This window comes from Thunnus albacares, chromosome 18 (assembly GCF_914725855.1).
Source record: "Thunnus albacares chromosome 18, fThuAlb1.1, whole genome shotgun sequence".
NCBI classification, from domain to species: Eukaryota; Metazoa; Chordata; class Actinopteri; order Scombriformes; family Scombridae; genus Thunnus; species Thunnus albacares.
Window position 1 is genome coordinate 17,046,758 of NC_058123.1, and position 22,701 is coordinate 17,069,458.

The following is a 22,701-nucleotide window of genomic DNA, read 5'->3' on the forward strand; positions in this document are numbered from 1 at the left end:
TCCCGGGCTCAGTTACACACTCAAGTAACTTCAAACCAGCTCCGACAAAACAAGAGAAACAAAGAGAGAGAAAAGAAGAGAAGAAAAGAAGAAAGTCTGGATTCTTTGACTCTTTATTTTTGTGGCCTGCCTTGCGTGGATTTCTCTGGACATTTTTCGAGAAGCAGCGTTAATCCTTTTTTTTTTTTTTTTTTTTTTTTAACTTCCTGTTTTTATTTATTTATTTTGTCCTGAGCAGTTTAGCATCTTTTATCTCGACCTCCGCCGCCTCCTTGATATCCACCTCCCTGGACTGGAGAGGATAAATGGTTTGGGACATGTGTGTGGAGTAGATTTTAGCAGTGTATATGAATGAACTGATATTGTGTGTTTTTTGTCTTTGGATGCGAGAGTTTCGGTGTGTATTCAAACTTTAAAAAAGGGATTTTGAGCGTGTGTTGGTGTGTGTGTGTGTGTGTGTGTGTGTGTGTGTGTGTGTGTGGCAACCAGAAGTAAAGAGTGGCTGTCCTTGGGAGGAGAGGGAGGAGGAGGCGAGAGGTCTTTGAGGCGAGCCCCCAGTTGTTCCCATTGCGACGTGATCTGAGTTATGGATGTTGACGCATTCCTGCGGCGCTGCTGAGGAATAAACAGCACCGGGGACTACAGCAGAGACAGCCACAAAACTGCAGGCTTCACCACCACCAACAGCTGCATCTCCATCACCACGAATATTACCGATAAGTGTACATCTGCTACCACGAATCCTGCTCCGATCACATCTACTGCAGTCAGCTCAACCACCGCTACCAGCCATTCTACAGGTTTTAACGCCTACAGTCCCGGAGAGGTTGTGGGTCCCCAGACAGAGGAGGTTTGGTCGGTTAGTCAGGGGGGGTTTCTCCCACTCTCGTTCCCTCTCCCTGCACCCAGCTCAGCATGCCCCAGCCCCTGAGCACCTCCACAGCTCTGCCAGCTCCACTACCATGTGTAGATGGACAGTGACACAAGGTGCACCGGTCGCCTGGTTCTCCTCCTGCCCCTGCCGCAGACCTCCTTCACTTCTCCTCTCCCTCACCTTCCTCCTCCTGCTCGGAGCGTCCTCATCCTCGCCGCTCTCCGCTTTGTCGTCGGACTCTGACAAGAACCACAATGCACAAGGAGGGACCCCTCCTCACTTCTTCATCTCACGCCCACCACCTCCTTCCTCACCCGCACCGCTGCATGCATCCTCTGCGAGGTTGCCACGGGCGACCAATGTGTCATCGTCCTCCGCGACGGTCGTCGGGCGTCACGTGCGGAGCAGCTACAACCACCTACAAGGAGACGTGCGCCAGAGGAAACTGTTCTCCTACCAGAAATTCTTCCTTCGCATTGACAAGAAAGGAAAAGTTAATGGCACCAAAAGTGAGGACGATCCATACAGTAAGTCAACTAACTTTATATATTTTTATGTGTTTCATTAGTTCCTTACATTGTAAACAGCATCTAACCATGACGATGGCAACTTATGAGGATTTGAAAGCAATCTTGGATTTTTTTAGGCTTTTACTGGATACTGAAGATCATGTATTATTTATCAGGGCTTGACAGTATCCAATAAATCAAGCGTACCATTAGCTATTTTGTCACCTCCTAGACTTCTTAGTTGCACTAGAAAAGGATGCAAAAAAAGCCGAACACAAAGGGTAATCCACTTTACTAAAAACGCACATATCCGTCAACGAGAAGACATCGGTAAAAGACGCACTGGTTGTCCCCTTCTCCGTCTCGTGTGTTTATCTGTGAAGAGAAATGTTTCTGTTTTCCCTCCCTGGGCAACAGTGCACAATAAGACAGGTGACTAGGCAAAGGAACAAATAACAGAGCTGCGTGCTTTTCAGCCTTTTCACCATGTGCAGAGGCAGGCATATTTGCCAGATTACAGAGAGTTTGGGAAAGGAGAGCATGACAGTAGGAGAGAGGGAGAGGAGGAGGAAAAATAAAATGAGTAAGCCAGGCAGATAGAAAGAGAGATGATCCACTGGAACCAATTAGAAATTGCCCAGAGAAAGTTCTTCCTCTTTGAGGAAATATCTAAAACACAGCTATTACCAAACCCCTGGGGAGAATTACAAGTACACTTACTCCTTGTTGCTATTGTGCCACAGCTATAATAGTGGCGGGCATATGCTAAGTATGAGGTTATACTTAGATGTAAAGTAATGATCATGCCATTCCTGCCCCTTTTTTCTAGTTGTGCATTTTGCGGGCTGCGTGATTTTAACCTTTATTTATCCTAAGAAGGGTCACTGAGCACACATGCCCTTTTGTCAGCACCACTGAGCCTCACATTCACACAGTTACACTCTGTCACACGTAGTATATCTCGTATATCGTCTTCCATTGCTGGGCACTGAGTAAGTCCACTGATAGGAGGCAGCTGGATGTACCTGAACTAGTTTTTGAGAGAATGCCTGAGTGAATGTGTAAGTGTAGAAAGAAAATAAATGTGCAGTGGATTAAACTGTTGATAATCTATAAAGATGTGTATTAAGTTCATTAAAATAAAATAATGGTGAAACTTTGTTTTCAGTTACTTAAAAACCAAACTGTACCACAACAGCAGGGATAGTGTTAAAATATAAATACTTTTAATGACTTATAAGGGTTATCATAATTATTTATGACTGATCCAGAACAGAAAATCAGCTGTTATCATTCTGTAGCCCACATCTTTATCTTCTAGTTAAACACATCTGGAAGTTCTCCAGGGCGACCGGTCTTCGGGCCTCAGAGGAGCTGCGCCGCCTGAGGGCACATTGACAGTAGTTGTTGAGGGAGAACAGAACATTACTCCCACATTTACCTGCCCAGAGTTTCCCTGCCAGTTCACGGAATTAGATGGGAGACGTCCAAAACACGAGCTAATTTCTTAAAGATTATAAAACAGGCTCTCGCTGCTTTACGTCTACTGTATGTGTCGCAGCATGTCAAGCGTGTGTGTCTGGGAATGTAATCTTCATAAATGGATCTTTATCATTCGCACACCTTCATACACATGTCATAGGTTTGTATGCATCTGTCTGTGGGTCTGTGGTGCTGTACAAGCCTCTCCTGCTGAGAGCACACACACACACACACACACGCGCACACACACACACACACACACACACACGCACGCACACACAAGCTGGAGCACAGAGAGGCCAGTCTTGCACATGGCCTCCATATGGCAAAGCCCACTTTTATTAGGGCCGGGGCCAGTGTGAATATGTGTGTGCATGTGTGTGTGTGTGCATGCTTGCATGTGTGTGTATGTGTGTGTGCCACTCAGACACCAAGGCTCTGCCAGACATGGCTGAAGGAATTTCAATTAGCGTCTCTTCCTCCCTCCCCTTGCCTGCAGTCCTCTCTGACACACACATGCGCGCACACACACACACACCCACACACACACACACACGCTTTTACACACATGCACGTAAAGAGCTCAACCATTAGGGTGCAACGTGTCACTAACTATAATGGCATCAGGTCATGGCATTAGAGGCACAATCCATCAATTTCAACAGTTCCTGCAACTTGATTGTAAGTAAGAACTTTCTGGAAGAAGAAAATCTAAGATATCAGGACTTGGCTGTGGAGGCCAAACTTTTAGGCCGTATTTTTGTCTTGGCAGCATATTAAGTAGGTATTTCATCAAGCCGTATCTACCTGACAGCAAGTGCAGATGTTTAACATGTTTCAGACAGTAAAAAACAGTGGGTGGAAACCGGAGAAATTTGACTGTGATGAAATAATCATTAAACTATGTGTGTGTCTGCTCACTATCATACTACATACATACTCTATTGTTACAGTATATGCATCCGTGCACAAGCTTGCATGTACAGCAGTTTGTATGCTAATGCACCACCCCCTGCTATTTATGCATGCGCTCTAAAATCAGCAGAGAACAAATTGTACCCTTTCTAACTAAACCAAACACAACGTATTCACATTCCCCTCACTGAGAACATGGATGTGGTATTTGACATGCTAGACGTCATGTTTTTCACATGATCATTCGTGCTCTCAAGTTTGTTTGTCTGCGCACATCTGCAATAAGTTTCCAATAAGCTTATTTTTAAATGCTACAGATTACAGCATTGTTATATAGCATTGTTAATTTATACTGTATAGGTGTAGAGCTGCACACAAACTTTTTGGAAAATAAGTTCTTTGATGCAAATTTCTGGCCTTTATATGCTTATTAAAAACACCTGGCTCCTTTGAGCAAAGCCACATAGCTTTCGTTATCTACTAAATATAACATACCGATATAATGTAATATTCCTACAAGGGCTTATTAGTCATAAAAACATACCGTTGCTTTAGGGAAGCATCAAATTGAAAACTAGTGATGCAGTAGATGATAGTGTGGCTATCATGGTCTAGTAGTCTGGTAATGTTCAGGAGGTCAGATTGCAAATGAGTGTCATTAGATGGTGTCAGAGGTGATGAAGAAGTTGTAGGTCCAGCTCCGGGGTCGAGCTTCTCCTCCTTTCTAATCATGTTGTCAGAGTTAAGGGCAGCGCATCACTCAAGGTTTAGGGTTTGTATTGTTAACATGCGCTCAGTAGTGCGTGACCATGTTTGTCCATTTGTATTCATGTGATCAGTGCCCATCTATCCATCTCACCTCATAAGGCCTTTAAAATAAGGCGTGCTAACAGTCTGAATATGGAAACCCTGCCGGGCTGCCATGCGATTAGCATTGATCCTTCCACTGACCATGAGCAACAAGACTCTCCTTGTTTTCTTCCCTCGCTGTTGTCCACGGACTGTCACATCTTGTTTACAAACAAACGAATAAAGCAATGAAACAAATGGACATGTGTTTGCAGTTGGACCGCAGACTTGCGGTAACGCGTCGCTCAATTAGTATTGAATGGTGCCAACTTGACTATAGCTGGAGCTTTGAATCTCGCTGCGGCCACCCGGATTGTAAAAGCTGCCACACATCCTTATTGTTAACATTTATCACAGCAGACACATTACCCACGAACATGAATGAATCCAACGCACAGCAATTTATGGATAGTCTAATACACTGGACATTATTCTGATTTAGTGAAGGTTTTCCATGTCCAGGCTAATTACACAGGTCTGCCCCCTCTGGTTTGACCCTTACCTATTGACCCGAGTCAGGAAGCTTTGGTAATGGAAAGGTCACCGCTACACATAGTGCATCACTTTGGGCTCTTCTGTGACTCTTTTAGCAGTAGCAGTGTAGCTGGGGATGAAAAGTTCTTGTAGTTTGACTAATTTTGAGATGATTTTGGTGTGCAAGACTACAAAAAAATATAAATTTTTGATGGTGAAATGATATCTAAATTCTGCAGAAGAAAATGATTTTTCATACACAGCAAAAATCTCCATCTTACTAAAAACTTTTTTGGTCGATTACTGAGTTTTAAATGCGGTGTTTTCTTACAATATATGTGTAAGAATCTGCCAATACATATCAACTTTTTTCAAGATTCAGTACCTTCAAACAAAGATATGTTCCACAATACAAAAAAGTTAATAACATTAAGAATCGCCATCATCAGATTTCTTTTTCATTAGCAGAATGTAGAACAAAGTTGTGTTCAAGAAACGTCTGAATAAGGTCGACCCAACAGTACTCTTTCTACTCTGCATTCATGAACTTCTAATAACCCAGCAGGGTTACAACGCTAAGCAACAATGTGACAAGTGTTTGCCCTTCTTGAATTTTTCAACATCCTCATGAAATTAGTCCCAGTCTTTTCACTTGCTGTTTCTGGATCTTTTTTTTTGTTTTTGTTCCGTCTGCCTTACTCTTCATCCTCCTCTCTGCTCTTGTGGTTGATGAGTGTGTTTAGGTTTCTCATGGGAAAAGGTAACAGTGTGGCCCATAAAAATGAGTTATGAGGAGATATGGGATGTACCAGAGGTTAGTGTCAGAGTTGCTTTTCATTCAAAGTTACTTTGACATCTTCATGGACTCTTCTCTCCAGCAGTCGTAAATAAAAGCGGTGTGCAAATGCCACGAGCTACAAGCTTGTTCAGGAAATACTGAACCTATCATCCACTTCTCCAAAAGCTGCCACAGCCAAGTACAATTACATTCAGCTGTGCTCTGAAAACATACAATAAACCTATACTACCTGTGCACTCCCTCCTATGTTTGCTCCCTCTGATCTTTCTTCCTACTACACCGACGTAAATTTTGCTTATGGGTGTAACAAACAGGTGCTTTTTACTTCTTACGAGACCTCCTGATTGGGGCTGTGACGATATGAATTTTTTTATTACCATGATGAAAAAGCAACAAATCCCTGCGGTTTACCGCTAATGCCAACCCCCCCCCCACACAGTCTTTTTTTATTGGTCTTTACAGTCCAAAAATAATTTTAATAAATAAAAAAGTCTGCATTTGACTGCTAAAACCTCCTCTAATGCTGAGCAGTGCGCAGAGATGATCGCCGTGTTCATACACCAGCCTTTGTTAATATAAACACACAGGCCATTGCCTCGAGTCTTACCGGACAACGAAGCAACCCTGTCTGACCGGACGGTGGTTAGCCCGGCTAGCTCATGTAGCCACGTCGTTAGGTAGTCTAGTTTATTGTTGATGGAGCAGACATTGGTGAGGAAGATTGACAGGAGAGCTGGTCAACTAGGGTTAGCCATAGCGCTAATGCGACTATTGTCACAGCCCTACTTCTGATTGGCTGGAAATAAAAATGGACAATCATTCGATCTAATCTAATCTACAGCCACAATTCAATGTATAGAGGAGCATGTTTTTCATTGAACATGGCACTCCTCATGGTGATGTTTTGTTAATAATCAGCAGGAGTCTGGATCAAATCATGTCAGTTCTGATTCATGACTCGTTTTACTGGAATCCACAGAGCAAATGCTGTCAATTTCCTGCAGAAATCTTACATAATATTGATTATAATCTTACCTAAGAGCGATGGTATTTTACTGTAGCTGACATATACTGTATCTTCGCCTCGTAGATTTAGAAATTACTTTATGGTTAATGGATCCAAGCCAAAGCACCAATAATGTCTTAACCTTTTGAGAAAGACGGATTAATGAGCCATTTACATGTATTTTACCGAATATTTAATGGCACTTTGCAGAAGTTATTACACAATCTTTGATGCCTGGAGCCTCAGCTGTTTAGTTTGGGACAATATTTAATCTGAGCCACAGAAATCATGCCCTTAAGGTCTAGAAAGAAAAGACTCTGAAACGTTCCCGCACTGAGAAAACCAGCATGTTCTGATGTGCAAATTACACTGTATTTTTTTCGTTGTTGAAGACTTACAGTTATTAAATGCAACAATTACAAGTTAATTTCTTTTAGTGAATCTAAAATAAGTTGTAAATGAAAAAAACAAAAGTCAAGTCCTTGCATTATCAGATATAATAAAAACAATATGATTTACGCAGCTTCTCTCCTCTCTCTGCCTTCGTCAGCACTATTCTCTTCTCATCTCACACACAGGGGTGAATCCAGAGGTCCAGATGTATGAGTACCCTTTGACCCCATTACTGCATGTACAGGGTCATTAAAGGAGCATGTGTGTGTTCAGGCTTTGGGTGTGTCAGGAATGTTGACGAGCATTGAAAATGATCACAAAAAAAACCCTCCGGAGTTAACATTTCCCATCAAGATATTACGATATTTCTTCATTGTTAAAGCGCAGTTTTTATACTTTTCAAAGCTGGGTGTTTTTGCCAAGAGTCGCCAAGGACAATGACAGGATTCGTCTCATTTTTCCATCACTGTTTACATTTTTCCTGTCATCACTGCTTGATATTTTCCCATCAATTTGCTCCCCTGTCCATTAATGTGTCAGCTACAACAGGACTGAAATAAGAGCCAGATTTCTGTAGGCAAACTGAGGCAGCCCTGCCACAAACCCCAAACGCTCAGGCACCACCTTAAACAAAAGTCTTTCAGCAGCAAATCATGTTTTTGAAACATCTTGCGCTGCTTTGGAGCAAATCGTCTCTCCGAAGAGAAAATAGCTCCAAACATCAAGAGTCGATTACTATTCACAAAGAATCTGAAGTTGGATGGGGTTTTTTTTGTTTTTTTTGTTTTGATGAACAGCCTTTTTCATTGTTTATGTTATGTGGAGGATTCTTGCGAGTACGATCAGAAGAGAGGGAGGTAAAGAGATAGAGACAGGAGGAGATATTCTGATGTATTACTAATTCTGAGGTATTAACCAGATTTCCAAACTATCAGCTTCAGCGTGAATCATCATTTCCATGTAACTGGTATGTAGTATACAAATCTTTTGAATTGATATAGTGTTCCTACTGACTGGCTCCTCTGCTCTGTTCACATTCACATCACTTTTCTCCCACTCCCTCTCTCACACTTGCTACGCACACACATTACACACTACCCTGTTCCTTAACGGAGCTACATTACCAAAAGTAACCCTATTGATTTCTGAATGACGTTGGCGTTAGTTTTGGCATTAAAAAAATATTTTTTTTTGGCCTGGAAGGGTTCTGGTGTACTTTAAAGAAACACTTGAGATGAATTTCTGAACACATATAGGAGCACTGATTCATATTCTTGTTGTTTCATACGCTCATAGTGTCCATTTTTTACAATATGAGAAGCATTTACGCAGTTCTTGGCCCATCTCAGTGCTCTCTTGACAACAATCCAACTGTTTGGTGTTGTCTAAATAACAAATCATTACATTCGACAACAAACTGCTAAACAGAATCACAGAAATGGATTCACTTTGAAGTAAACAGTGATTTGATGGTTGTTTGCATAGTTTACAGTTAAGTCATAGAGAAAAACTGTGGTGTTGCTGACATAGCAAATGCTGCGTTTTCCAGTTCCTAATGATTTAATGTGTGATGTCAGTGACATAATGGAGTTCATTGGCAAAGTCGAAGGCAGTATTACTTTGTTCTAGAGGTAATTCTATTTGGAAAAAAAAAGATGAAAATCACATGAAAAAATAAAATAAAATCAATGTAAAATGTGAGACTCAGCTTATAAAAATGCAAGTGAAAATATTCTGTAGTTGAATCTTTTCTCTTCTCTACTCTGAGCAGCCCTTGACAGGACCTTTACTGTCAGTAAAGTGATTGTGCTATTTCTTTAGAAATTCAGTTTTTAAAGCTGAAGGCTTTGGTCAATTAACAGAGAATTAATCTGTAAATATTTTGATGATCAGTTAATAATTTAATTAATTAGAATACATTTTTCAATCTGAAGTACTGAACATTCAACAACACTGAACAAGCATTTTCTGCTTTTGTATGTTTTATATCACTGAAAATTAAATATCTTTGGGATGTAGACTGTTGCTCAGACAAAACAACAACCTTTGAAGATGTGTATTTTTCACTATTTTCTGATGTTTAAGATACAAACCGATTAATCAAGGAAACAAACATCAAAATATTCTACAAATCGATAGTCTCAGCCCAACTCAATTCCTTAACAAACCTTTTAGAAAACAAAAAAAAAAACAACTTTAACTGTATTGTAGCATAATTTTATCAAACTTTCTCTACTAGCAACAATACTGAAAAATGCACTGGAAGCCTAATACTGAAAGTGTCATTTTGGTGTTAACCTGGTGCATGTGAACAGGCAGATTTCATGACCTTTGAAGCAGTGGGAGGTGAAGAATCTGTGACAGATAACAGGGTTGCTTCCATATAGACACCATGTGCTATAGGAACCCCCCCACCACCAAATACACACACACACACACCTCATGTTCCTGCTCTCTGCTCTCACTCACCCCTAACCCTGCCCTACACACACACACACACACACACACACACGTTTGCAGAGCTATCCTTGCTAGGACATTGCCTTGACTTCGATTCACTGTGGACAGACTAACCCAAACCCTAAACCTAAACTTTAACCAGGACCTCAGAAATGACGTTTTGCCTCATTAGGACCAGGCTTTGGTCCCCATGAGGACTACTGGTCCCGACAAGGTCGGTGTTTATACCAAAAAAGGTCCCCAAGAGGTAACTAAAAATACACACACATGTGTACACACACACACCATGAAAGTGAGGCTCTTAATGGAGTCATCAAAGGTAGAGCTGAGAGCTGAGAGTTGAGCCCAGAGAGGCATCTGGACAGCCTGGTCGTTTGAACAGAGCAGCCAGCAATGCCAGCTAATTACCCCGTGTGTGTATGTGTGTGTGTGTGTGTGTGTGCGCGCACTATGAGTACGAACATAAATGCACGTTTAAGGCGAAACAAATAAAGTAATACAGAGAGAGAAAGATGCATGTGACAAACAAAATAATATTTGTACATGCCTGTGCATAATATTTGTGGTGTAAAATAACACGATTTCTAAAGCTTAAACTCCAGCGCCAACAACTCAAACCACAACAGTTGGGCAACATCACACTGGCAGCTGAACTGTAAATGAAAAATGTGTGAAATGCAGACGACCGTCACAGCACATTGCCTGAAAACATAACTCCTGCCGTGTCAGGCCTGTGAAATGTTTTGACAGAAACTGGCAGCTTTGGCACTTTATCATGTTACAAAGTCAACTGTGTTAAAGGAATCACAATAACTCAGGTGGTAATGGTTTTTTTTTCTCCTCTCCATCAAAATCACCATTAACATTACTGTGAATTTCTTTTGGTTTCCTCCCAGCTGCTCTTAAATGTGTGTGACATAACTTGCTGTGGTCTTGCTGTGCTCGGTAAACTGATCTCAAATTATGCGGATTGGAATGACCCGCGCAGACGAAACTTAACGCTATCTGTTGGCTAGGCGGAGAGACCTCTGGTATTATAAACAGAGGGATTTCACTCAGGTGATCCGTTTTGTTTGATTTTTGAATAATCTGGGTTTGTTTTTCTTTTCCTACCTTTGCCAGTTTTGAAATCACACACAGCTTGAACAGTGTGGTTTCGGCTATTTCAGTCCTACAAGAAAGAAAGTGATGTGAGTGTTCCTGTCAGGGAAGGAAATAAAACCATTATGGGGGCGAGAAAAAGTTAAATAATACAGTGAGTGCAGGTCAAATTGAACAATCCTACTAATGAAAAAAGTACTTGAGAAGAAACTAATTCAATGTAGTATGCAAAGGGCACATCGTATCTGTTTAATATGATTTATAACCCAGAAATTTAATATGTGCAAAACACATTTTGAAAACAAATCCGTTTACCAAAATTTCTATTTGTTTAAAAAAAAAAAAAAAAAAAAAAAAATTGGCCATACTGAAAATCAGAAACAGGCCTCTGTTTTTTCCATCTTCGGTCAAAAACCGTCAGCCCGGCGGGCTTTGATGTGGCCACTTAACACAGGATGATACTGTTGTCAACCACATCAGTCTAAACCAATACCTCAGCGCTCCTCAAAACACATAATATAGCCTACAGCAGTTTCTACTCCAACCCAATATCTTCGCCAGCACTCGCCAGCAAACTGCACAACCAAGACATGTTTGTTCTCTCTCAGGCTTCATAAAGAGCCGGAAATCTTCGACCAAACTCCAAAGAAAAATAATGCAAAGGAAATAGTTTAATCCTGTCAAAACCACGGGTGGCTTGAAAGCAGCCAAGAAGAGTCTTTCTGCATAAAAACCTTTGTGTGAATGCATTTTATTCATTGTTATTGTATTTGAATGACCAAATACAGGGACATAGTTTTATATATTCAATTCATATCTAATTTAAGTATATTCGTGGTCCATTTTTCCTTTCTGAATTCCTCTTTTTTTTTTTTCTTTTCTTTTGAGTCTCATGCGGTTGCATGGATGTACACTCATGTCACCATGAATATCAGACATCATCAGTCACTCTGTTGCCATAGTTTCAAAGAGAAAAATGATCTTGGTGTTTAGACCTTAACTGATGCAAATCAGATATTAAATCTTTTTTATTTTTTAAAAAAATATACAACAGGGGCATTTTTGTTTCATAAAAAAAAAAAAAAAAAAAAAATTGCATCTCAGATGTCACATTTAAATTTAGAGTGAGAGAATTAGTTGTTGCAGAGAAACACAGGAACAGTCAGGGGGTTCATCCAAATATCTGAGCGCTGGACCTAGAATAAAAGAACCGAACCGTTCCCATTCATCTCACTGAGGGGAGTTCATGACACAAGCTAGTGACAATATTTCACAATAAAGAACGAGACCTCTCCGGGCTGCAGGCACGCAGTCGACCCACTCACAGCTGGTCACCGTGTCGAGGTCACAATGTGAACAACCGCAGTATAATCTTCAAAAAAGCCCCTGGATAAACAGTGGAAACATTTTCACAACCTCCCTTAACCTTTAGGTTCAGCTGGAGTCTCACTAACAGTGTTTCCAAAGAGGCCGGCTGGGGGTCGAGGGGAGGTCTGCATATGTGTGTGTTCCTCTGTGTGTGTGTGTATGTGCGTGTTCCTGTTTGTATCTGTGAGCATTTTTGTATATGAGTGAGATTGTGCAAGTCTGCGTACGTTAGTTGTTACTCATGCGATCGTCTTCCTCAGTCTGCTGTTCAGAGCTGTAATTATTAAATATCTCAAAACTTACGATGAGTATTTTGTCCTAACTTGTAAGTGATGGTTACACTTTGAAGGAGGTACAAAGGCAAGTTATTACCCCAACTTTTATATTTATTAAAACTAATGGCTGTATTTTCTATGGTATAAGGTCAAAAGTACATTCAATTCTGGTGGTGATGTTTTTCAAAAAAGTGAAACCAACCAACCAAATAACTCTACAGCAGGCCTCTCTGTATTCTTTCCAAATTGAGACCAATACTTAATCAAAAAACTGGACTTTCTGTGCCACCGAGCCTATTGTTACTGAATGCCAGTGTGTGTGTTATGAAGCTACAGCCTTACAAGATCTCAGTGACGACATGTCCCAAATTTCAGTCATGTTTAAAGACTGAAGTCTACCGTGTGGAGAGGGAGGAAAGTTGAAATTTTGACCAAGAGGGAAAACTTGAGAGGATTAGAGTACAAAGAGATCGATTTAAAGAGAATAATGGTGAGGACAAAAGGAGCATTGAGGGGAGGAGGGAAGAGAAAATAAAAGAGACTAGAGATGAAGCACAAAAAGATAAATCAGAGACAATAAGTGCAAAATGGAAACGCTGGGAATTTTAAAACAAGTCAAACGATCGCATCTCACTGCGCCCTCTTCTTCTGCGACTCTAATATCCACATAACAGTACGGGATCGAAACGCGCTTGAATTTGCATTTTCTTTCGCCAGTATTCTCGAAATTCTGTCAAAATTAGTGGTAAATCTGGATGGAAACTTGGCTTGTGAGGTTGAGAAATTATACCACATACTAAGCAGAGGTTAGAAAGTTTAAGGGAACCAGACAACAAAGCAACAACAAACATCCACAGAATGTGGTGAGCATAACAGTCTCAAGACACCAGCACTCCTGACCTGCCAATACCACAAATAACCACTACTATTACTGAAGCTATAGATCAAAAAATGGTTTAAGTTTACAAAAGCTGCTGTTGAGTTGCTGTATTCTGTATGTCTGATTTGTATTGCACTTTTTAACAGGCAGATTTCTGGTCATGTTGTGGATTAAATATGGTAGTGGTCTTTATGAAGTGGTTAATGAACAGTTTCTTACTGTTAGAGGGCCAGGTTGTGTTTATTTGTACTTGTGGCTCTGTCAGTGTTACGGTTTGGGTTTGACTGGCAAAGACCCATTTGGCTTGTTTTTATGAAAGTTGTAGTGTTGCCCTGTTACACACAGGTGTTTGCCCTTGGTAGTTTCTTCAAAAATGTTGATAGCGGAAAATGTCCATGCCTTTTATATTAAGTGAATCCTGTGTGCTATTTGTGCTTTGGGTCATATTTTTTTCCCTTTACACTTAAAACATAAATTCATAATGAAGTTGTTGGGCTGTGATCCAGGGAACACAGGGAGGAAGAAAACAGAGTTTTTCCTCTTCAGAAAAGGGAGAAAAATACACGAACAGGCTCAAGACATCAATATGACAAGGTGTTGAATGAGGAAAATTAGAGTAAAACAACAACAACAAAAAGCTTTAAGGGTAATGTAGATCTAACACAAGCACTTTGAATCATTTGCTCAAGTGTGTATTTGCACATGCCTGTATCTGTGTGTGTTTTTATCACAAAAACCTGACCTGTGTTTTAGGCTCTGGTCCTGTTTTTCTCCGTCTTCTTGCCATAAACTCTGTTGCTGCAATCTAAGCCTTTTGTTGCAGCCTGGCCTTTTAACTCACAAGCAGACGGGCTGCTTCTGGTAACTGGTAAAGGGGGCCATAAAAGAACCCTGTGCTTTGGTTTCTGACAAACCACATCAAACAGGATGAGGGGAAAAGGGTTTGAACAGGTGGACCGGCCTCTAGCACAGCACAGACAGATCTTATTTTGACAGATCACAGCTTAGAAATGTCAGCTGTGGTGCAGCGAGATGGAACATTTTGAAGCTGATAGATCAGTGTTGTGTTGCGGTACAAGCGACTGCTTTTATGCGCATCTGTGTGAGTAATGGACTTAACAAAGCAAGCCAACATGATGCACTTGTGAGCTACAAAAATCTTCTTGAAGTTTAGACTTTTAACAACCTTTTAGTGACCAAATAAGGGAATTGAGAGGATGGATTAATGCCAGTACACCTCAGCCAAGGACTACATTTAACAGAAAAGAAAACCAAAACAGAAACAAAACATAAGGCCAAAAACAGTTAAAAATAAACCAACTGCAGACATACAGTACACACGGGAACACTGTCACTGCAAAAAAACATCACAGCTCATTTTTATACCCTTTTTTTTTATACATTTCCAAATACAAAAGTGTCTCTCATTTCTTTGAAATAACACTGAGAGACAGACTGGGAGACAACAGTAAAGTTCAACTTTCAGGGCAGTTAGTGGGTCGATACTCTCAGTCGTCTCTATCTGAAGTTACAACAAGGCTCCTTGAGTCTCGTCCACTCATCACACCAGGTTGTTGGATGTTGCAAATCTCTATCTGGTGGGTCTATCAGGTGGACAGACAGGTAGAAGTTATATGAGATTTAAAGTTTAAAAGAACAAAAATGGGAGTCATTTGCTTGATCTACAACACTTTCATCCTCTCACACTATTTATTGTTTCCTTGCTTTTCCTGGTCTTCAGGATTTATTTGACTTCCTCATTAACAACCTTGGGGAAAATATGAACATGTGTGACTCTAGAAAGAAAAAATAATTAACAATAATTAACTGTTCTGGATATTTGCCTCGAGTCATGTTTGGTAACCTGATCACTATGACTAATTCACTTTCTATGGAGGAAACAGGCTGATTAAATGGATTTTCAGCAATGCTGCTTGGCATAAGGTTGTCCGTTCATTATTTGAACAAGAATCTGACACTTTGAAAGCTCAGGAATGACAATGATAGACCTTTAGAGATACTCTGGATAGACTTTTCCTGTTTCTCCCTCCATCCTCCCTACTATTCCTGCAACCAGGCTCCACTTCCTACTGGCCCCTGTTAGCTAATCCTCTCAAACCCCTGATAGTTTTATGGCTTGGTGTAACTGACTTTAGGATGAGAGAAGAAAGGGCCGGAGACCACAGCTTAAACCAGTAATTGGTTCAGGCTTGAAAACTGATACGGACGCCTTGACCTCTTGCCAAACTGGCAGCCAGAAAGCCTCTCTCCGTCCTGTCCGTGTGCCTGCCTGCCTGCCTGCCTGCGCTCCCCTGGTCAGAAAAACAAACATAGAGCGGAGAAATGTTTTTTCCTGGCTTACACCTCGGTCCCAGGGCATGCAGCCCACAAGCTAACCAGCAAATGAACAGGGGGCAAGAGGCCGGTCTGAGGTCTGACTGTCACATAGTGAGGCAGAGGGAGAGAGAGAGAGAGAGAGAGAGAGAGAGAGGGGAGGGAGACGAGACTGGGGCTCACTTGTGAGGAAGAAACTGAGATGATTCAGGTTTCTCCTACAACATTTTAAGGTTTATAAGCTATTTTGAAAAATTACAGAACCCGAGATGCACCTTTTTTTACATTTTAAACTAATATTTTTTACAATCAAATACCTGCTTTTGTGGTGTTTTAGATCCCACAATCTCTCAACTTTGTTAATAAAATATGACTTACACTCACAAGAAACAATTAAGTCTATAAACTTGAGAGCAAACGCAGAAAGAATCTGTCAATCGATTAGTCAATGGACAAAAAAAATGATCAATGTTCAAGTGTGAGGATTTTTTTCTTTTCTCTTTTTTTCCACTTGTCTTTAGGTTTTGTACTGACGCTCGAATAAAACAAGCTATTTGAAGACTGGAAAAATTATGATATAGCTTAATAATGACAACAAACATTAGTTGTAGCCCTATTTAAGACCATTTATGTTCATAAAACCCAGCAAAAACTGAGAAAATGACCAGCTTAAAGTTTTGACATCTGTCTCTCTCTGTCCCTGCTGCACCAGGTATTTTGGAGATCAAGTCAGTGGATGTGGGAGTTGTGGCCATCAGGGGCCTCAGCAGTAACTACTACCTGGCAATCAGCAAGAGGGGAGACCTATACGGAGCGGTGAGTAGTTGTTTCAGAACCTTTTCACAATGATCTGCCCCTTTATTATGCAGGATATCCGTTATGTGCTCATCCATTCATCAATCCTAATGAACCAAAGATACACTTTTCTCTCTAAACCTGTGACTCTGCAGTTTTGAATTTTCTTGAATGCTTTTTTTTTTTTTAAAAAAACAACAGACAAGGCAGCAAAGACTCTTTTCCAGAAATACATAGGAACCACAGTTAGTCGACGCGAGCTCTCCTCTCTGCTACCTATCTCTCCTCTCCATTCAGAAACAGGAAACACAATCCTTCAGTTTCTCTATTCTGCTTCAGTCCCTCTGGGGGAGAGCAGCCCTTGTTTCATCTGTTTTCTCTCTTTCTCTCTCTCTCTCTCTCCTTTTCTTCATCTCATTCTCTCCCTTCCTTTTTTCTCTTTTTTCCTTTACTTTGAAAGACCTAACTTTCAGCGTGTCTCTCTGGGAGCCACACCACAGATGAAATGACACACGGTAGAAAGAAAGAGGCATTCTGTTGCATGGCCTGAAACTGAATTCCCATGACGTCTTCTGCTCGGTGCAACACAAGCCACAGTAACACGGCGCTGAAGGGCTGGCATTCGATTACACTTGATGGGTTTACACAGTGACTTCTTTATCCAGTGATAATCAAATGAAATCATTGTTTCATTATATTGCCAGATCAATACATGTAAGTGACAAAGAGGATTATGATCGCCTTAAGGCTTTACTGGGATTCAATTTATATAGAATTATCAAGGAAAACAAATTTGCAGTGCGGTCTGTGATGTAAGATTTTATTTTTAATAGTTTCTTCTGTATTAAATGTGTAGATTTTCTTGCTTTTAACATCAGCCCACTAAGCCAGTTTGTAAAACGATACTGACATTATTATTTCTCATGATTCATTACCATAATTTGATGTCACTTATGATTACAGTTTCTTTTTTTTTTAATCCCCTTCTCTAATCATTTAATTGAAAGGCAGCCAGCACACACACACACACATACACACACACACACACACACACGCACACAGTTTGGTTGTACCCAGAGACCAGCATTAGTTAAAAAACTGCACAGTGTCTGTAAAATATTCTCATTTTGCTTTGGGAACATTCAGTTTTACTTCTGGAACCAATTTGAACAGCTGTGGCTAGATACAGAGAGAGAGAGAGAGTTATACTGTGCATGTGTGTGTGTGTGTGTGTGTGTGTGTGTGTGTGTGTGTGTGTGTGTTGTGCGTTCGGGGCAAGTACATTTTTGCTTGTGAATATCAACTGCATCCAGTTAACTGACTGTTTAAGTGACATTCGCCTGAAGCACAAGGGCAGCTTCCAGTAAACTGACAAATGTTACTCTCTCAGATCATTTTCTCTTCATTTACCAGTGGGTGGTCACTGCGGTAATGTAAGCCACAAACATGGTGTCACGATGCTCTTTGCTGGCAACAAACCTGAATCTTTAAGAAATCAGATCTCATGCTAACCTCTCTGCCCCCCCCACCACCACCACCACCACCTCCACCACCACCACCACCACCACCCCACCCCCCACATCCCTCCAGCGCCCCCTCAGTCATCCAGTCCACTGACAAACAAACATCTACAATAATTTCATGTCCAGCCTTTTACAATTGGCCTTGATTACACTGGGGATTACTCTTAAGCAATAGTCGACCATTTGTTGATCTATGTTGTTACAAGAATATCGACATGTTGCTGTGCTCAGACAAGGTCCAGAAAAAGAAAGAACATTAATAAAAATGAAAATAACAAAAAGCAACAGCAGTGACAAAGTCTGAGATGTGACTGTAATTTTCCAGTAATACAAATCACTTACAGCTACTAATGATGGTAAAAAAGAAACTGATGGTAATGAAACTGAAAGATTATGAAGATGAACTGAGGACAAGATGACAAGACTAGGCTCCATTAAAAGAGTGACTCATTCCAATATGAAACCATCTATTGACATGATTTATGCACTTACAAGAGCAGTAAGTCAACCAGGTTAATAAAACATACAGCGATTAAGCAAACACAGCTGTACAGCCTCATGACTTGATAATTAGTTATTCAAACAGGGAAAAATACAAACCCTGAGATATCCACAGATCTCATGCAGCATCATCCAAGACCTGATATTGTTCCATATTTATATCTGTCTTCATAAACCTGCTCTCAAAAGCATTAAAACTCTAACTTTACATTATTTTCGTTATTGATTATGACATTAAATGATTCATCTGACAAATTTCTTCTTCAAAAACTTCAAAAACACAAATCATTTAGTCTATGAAATGTCAGAAAATAGTGACAAATGCTTGCTCATGGGGGAATTGTTAAGTCTCTCTAAATTAAAGAGTAAAGTCTAGACCTGCTCTATGTGAAAAGTGCCTTGAGATAACTTTTGTTATGATTTGGTGCTATATTAATAAAATTAATAAAAATGTCCTTAAGCTCAAGGTGATGCCATCAGATTTCTTGCTTTGTTCAATCAACAACCTGAAACCTGAAAGATATTCAGTTTACCATCATATAAGAAAGAAAAGCAGCAAATCCCTCCATTTGGAATTAGAGAACATTTGGCATATTTGCTTGAAAAGTGACTTGTGATGTTCAGTTACTTTGTTAAAAATTGTCTTAAAATGACATCTCCTTCGTCTCCCTCATTGAAAAATATTTACATATTTTTCGTTTGAAACGTCTATGCTCAGTGTTGTGTGCGCTGGAGGCTTCAAGTTTCCACATCACACGTGTAAAGTTGCATAGTGGACTACAATTGGCTTCTAGCTAGTTGTGATGTCACAAATCACAGCGTTGGTACCCTTCATCTCAGATTGAAGGTGAGCACAGAGAAACTTTCCCCCTTCAGCAGATGAATGTGAAAACAGCCTACTAGTGTCAAACACTGCAAACATATCTGAAGAAACAAGAATAAAAACACAATTTTGACTGGAGGGTGACTTTGAACAATTCATTTATTATCAAAATAGTGACAGATGAATTTTCCGTCTAACAGATCGACTAACTGATTAAATCAACTATGGTCCCACAGCATGTATCTCTGTTCAAACTGAACCTCAGTCACACAGTCAGCGTCACATTATAGCAGAGTGGAAAGTTTCAAATCACTGTCTATTTAGAGTTGGCTCTCTTCTAAGCAGAAAATGCATCAAAAAAAATTGAAGATCTTCTGAAATCTTTGTCTCTTTGCTCTGATTTATTTTTGCATATCTCTCATTTACACTTCTTCTTCCTCTCTCTCTGCAGAGGGACTTTGGTCCGGACTGTCGTCTAATTGAACGCATCGAGGAGAACAAGTACAACACCTACGCTTCAGCGGAGTGGCGCAACAAGAAGAAGCACATGTTTGTGGGACTCAATGCCAATGGCAAGCCAATGAAGGGGAAGAAAACACGGAGGAAAAACACAGCCACTCACTTCCTGCCCATTGTGGTACAACCGCGATGATTGGACATATCAGCCATGGGAGATCTCTGCAGACAGCAGGACATCAGACATTATTGAAGTGACAGTGATGGCTACATTGGACAGATCTGAATCAGATCTGAATGATGCACTGAGGAGGAAAAGAATGGAAACCTATAGACATTTTATCTCTGTTGGATAAAGACATTTCTATTTTTAAAGAAAGAAATAAGATATATTGGTATACAATGTATATATTATTTTCTGTTTTAAATTATAAAGTACATTGGCACAGTAGAAAATATGAAAAGAAATGACTTCTGTGCCAAAATGTGATTAGTAACTCACATTTCTAGATTTGTGTCCAAGTGAAACGCTTGACTGGGAAGTAAATGTAATAAATAAATGGCAAAATGTGTAAGAGGAAAATGAAGAGGAAGGAGGAGGAAGTATTGACAGAAAGCCGACTGACAGGAAAGGAGAAGAAAAGACGAGAAGAGCGGGAAATGAAAATGATGAGGGAGAGTCAAGAAAGTACCAACACAACAGCAAGTCTAACACTATCATGTTTTTTTTCTTTAAATTTATTTATTTTGTGTAATATTTAACAAAAAAGAACAAAAACACAAAAAGGACAAATTCTTGTCTTTTTACCATTTATGCTTCTCTTTTTTGAATACTAATCATTTAAACCTGAATAAATATAAAAAATATATTTGTCTTTAACTTGTTTGACTGACTTTGAATTCTTTTTAGATATTTTTATGGCTCAGTTATTGGTTGCTCTATTGTAAATATACCACAAATAGATAGAAATAAATGGATAAATAAAACATTCAAGGGAACTCTTCAGTTGACACAGATAATTTATTTACTGTATTTTTTTTTTACCACCATGCAAAGTGCTGGGAATCACAGTAATAAACATCATGTGACAATGTTACACTGCAGCAGAATGTACAAAACTGATTACATAAGTACAATATATGCAGTAGTTAGATTCCACTTTAAATGTATTTAATTGTAATTACACAAATTTTATTTGATATTGATTATTTGACTAAATAATCTTAACTAAAGGTCTATTCACTGGCTTTTTCCAGAGCTTTCAACAACTTCTTGCAGTCTGCTCAGCGTTCCTTGATGGAACATACGGCATCTGCTGACGAAAACTGTTAGATGTAGTTAGAAGCTCTGGAAAAGCCAGTAAGTGAACCTTGAGTTAAAGGACCACTTTGTCCATTTTCAACCTTATTTTTTTTATATCTGAATTAGTATAGTAGTGTGAAAAACAACAACAGTTGTGTTTAATGTGTTCTGTGTCTCTGCAATATCTGGTGGTTGGGGGCAAGGAGGAACTTCAGACTATGTTGGTAGGAGGTGCCTTCTAAGACGGTCAAATGTGGGTCTCTCAAAACACTCCGCCTACCATGTTACACTAGCGATAGGGAAAAGCAGACACTAAAATATCATACTATTAAATACTTTAAAATATCACCACATCTAGTAGAAAACTAGTTTCATGATACGAGGCTGAATATCGTGCTGTTGAATCAGATACGACACAGGAAGAACCAACCGCCAGACTGGAGCTATGTTACAGAGAGGCGCCTGCAGCCAGACAGGCGGCTGCACCATCGACCGGTGGAGAGAGAACCGAGACAGAACAGAAAACTCTGCACTGCAACAAACTTTGTGGTGCTTTGGTAAACCTGACTTTGTTTTCTGACAGAATATTATATCGGACTTTAACTCTGAATACAGAACAACAGTGACTGTGTTGCCTGTAACGAGGCTGCATCCAAGCCTTGACCACGATCTGGTCCGGCTCCTTGTCCAAAACGATAAAAGAAACAGCATTTGGTTACAGTTTTTCACCCCATCATCAAAAAGTTGAAATGGAGACGGCCGAATCGGAGGCTTTTGACTGTCCACCGGCAACTCTGGCAGCATTCAGGCTTGTGTAACGTTACAGCTTTTGGTAAGTTTGCATTGATCAACATAACTAACTCCAGTGTGCCGTTTCATTTTATGATCTTTGCATACCAGTAAGATACATCCAGACTCGATGAAGAAAAAAAATGTGTAAATGAAAATAAGCCTCAGTAAAGAGAGATGCTGGCTGTAAACACACCGTCAGTAGAGTCAGTCGGTCTGAATGGACAGGAAGCACGCAATGCATTCTGGTTAGTGTGGGATTCTACAGCCTTTTTCTCAGTTTTCTCCTGTCAAAGGGCACCAATTTCAAAAATAATTGCACATTTCTATTACATAGGTGACCTAGTTTTAAGAAATCATTTTATTCACAGCGGTGAATTTACCCTTTAAGATAATTTTTCTAACTGTTATTTCAAAAGGTCAAAAATGGACTTTCATGCTCAAAATTTCAAACTATTTGGCAACTCTACAGCATTAGAATCCTTTCTTCTAAGTAAACCTTTATCTAAGTAAACAAGGTCTATAACAAACTGTGAATAAGTGTTTGGATTAGTTTTAAAACCAAGACGTGAATCACAAATCTGCAAGAGATTAAACTTTTGAAAGAAGCCCAGCAGACAACCTGGTTAATGAGTTCAGGGGTTTTCATTTCTCTGTGCAAAAAACAGCTCCCCTTACAAGTACACATGGCAAACATGGCTTCCTGGAGGATAAACACTGTCTTTTATGTGATAACAACAAAGACAAAACAGGCTTTTAGAAATGGCCGACACACACGCACACACTCACGCA

At 40.0% G+C, this 22,701-nt stretch overlaps 1 protein-coding gene across 1 annotated transcript; it reads left to right on the forward strand.

Annotated features, from left to right (window-relative positions):
- The first annotated feature begins 645 nt into the window (after window positions 1–645).
- On the forward strand, window positions 646–20,658 carry fgf10a (fibroblast growth factor 10a). The gene is made up of 3 exons (XM_044334609.1): window positions 646–1,401; window positions 16,432–16,535; window positions 19,813–20,658. The coding sequence occupies exons 1-3, from the start codon at window positions 963–965 to the stop codon at window positions 20,011–20,013; spliced, it is 744 nt and encodes a 247-aa protein (XP_044190544.1). The 5' UTR covers window positions 646–962; the 3' UTR covers window positions 20,014–20,658.
- The last annotated feature ends 2,043 nt before the right edge of the window (window positions 20,659–22,701 follow it).

What these genes read in the sequence shown, in the direction of transcription:
- fgf10a (XM_044334609.1), top strand. Translation starts at nt 963, where the DNA reads ATGTGTAGATGGACAGTGACACAAGGTGCACCGGTCGCCTGGTTCTCC. An exon ending in AAGTGAGGACGATCCATACA is followed by an intron (nt 1,402 to 16,431) that starts GTAAGTCAACTA and finishes CTGCTGCACCAG; the next exon opens with GTATTTTGGAGATCAAGTCA. An exon ending in GGGGAGACCTATACGGAGCG is followed by an intron (nt 16,536 to 19,812) that starts GTGAGTAGTTGT and finishes CTCTCTCTGCAG; the next exon opens with AGGGACTTTGGTCCGGACTG.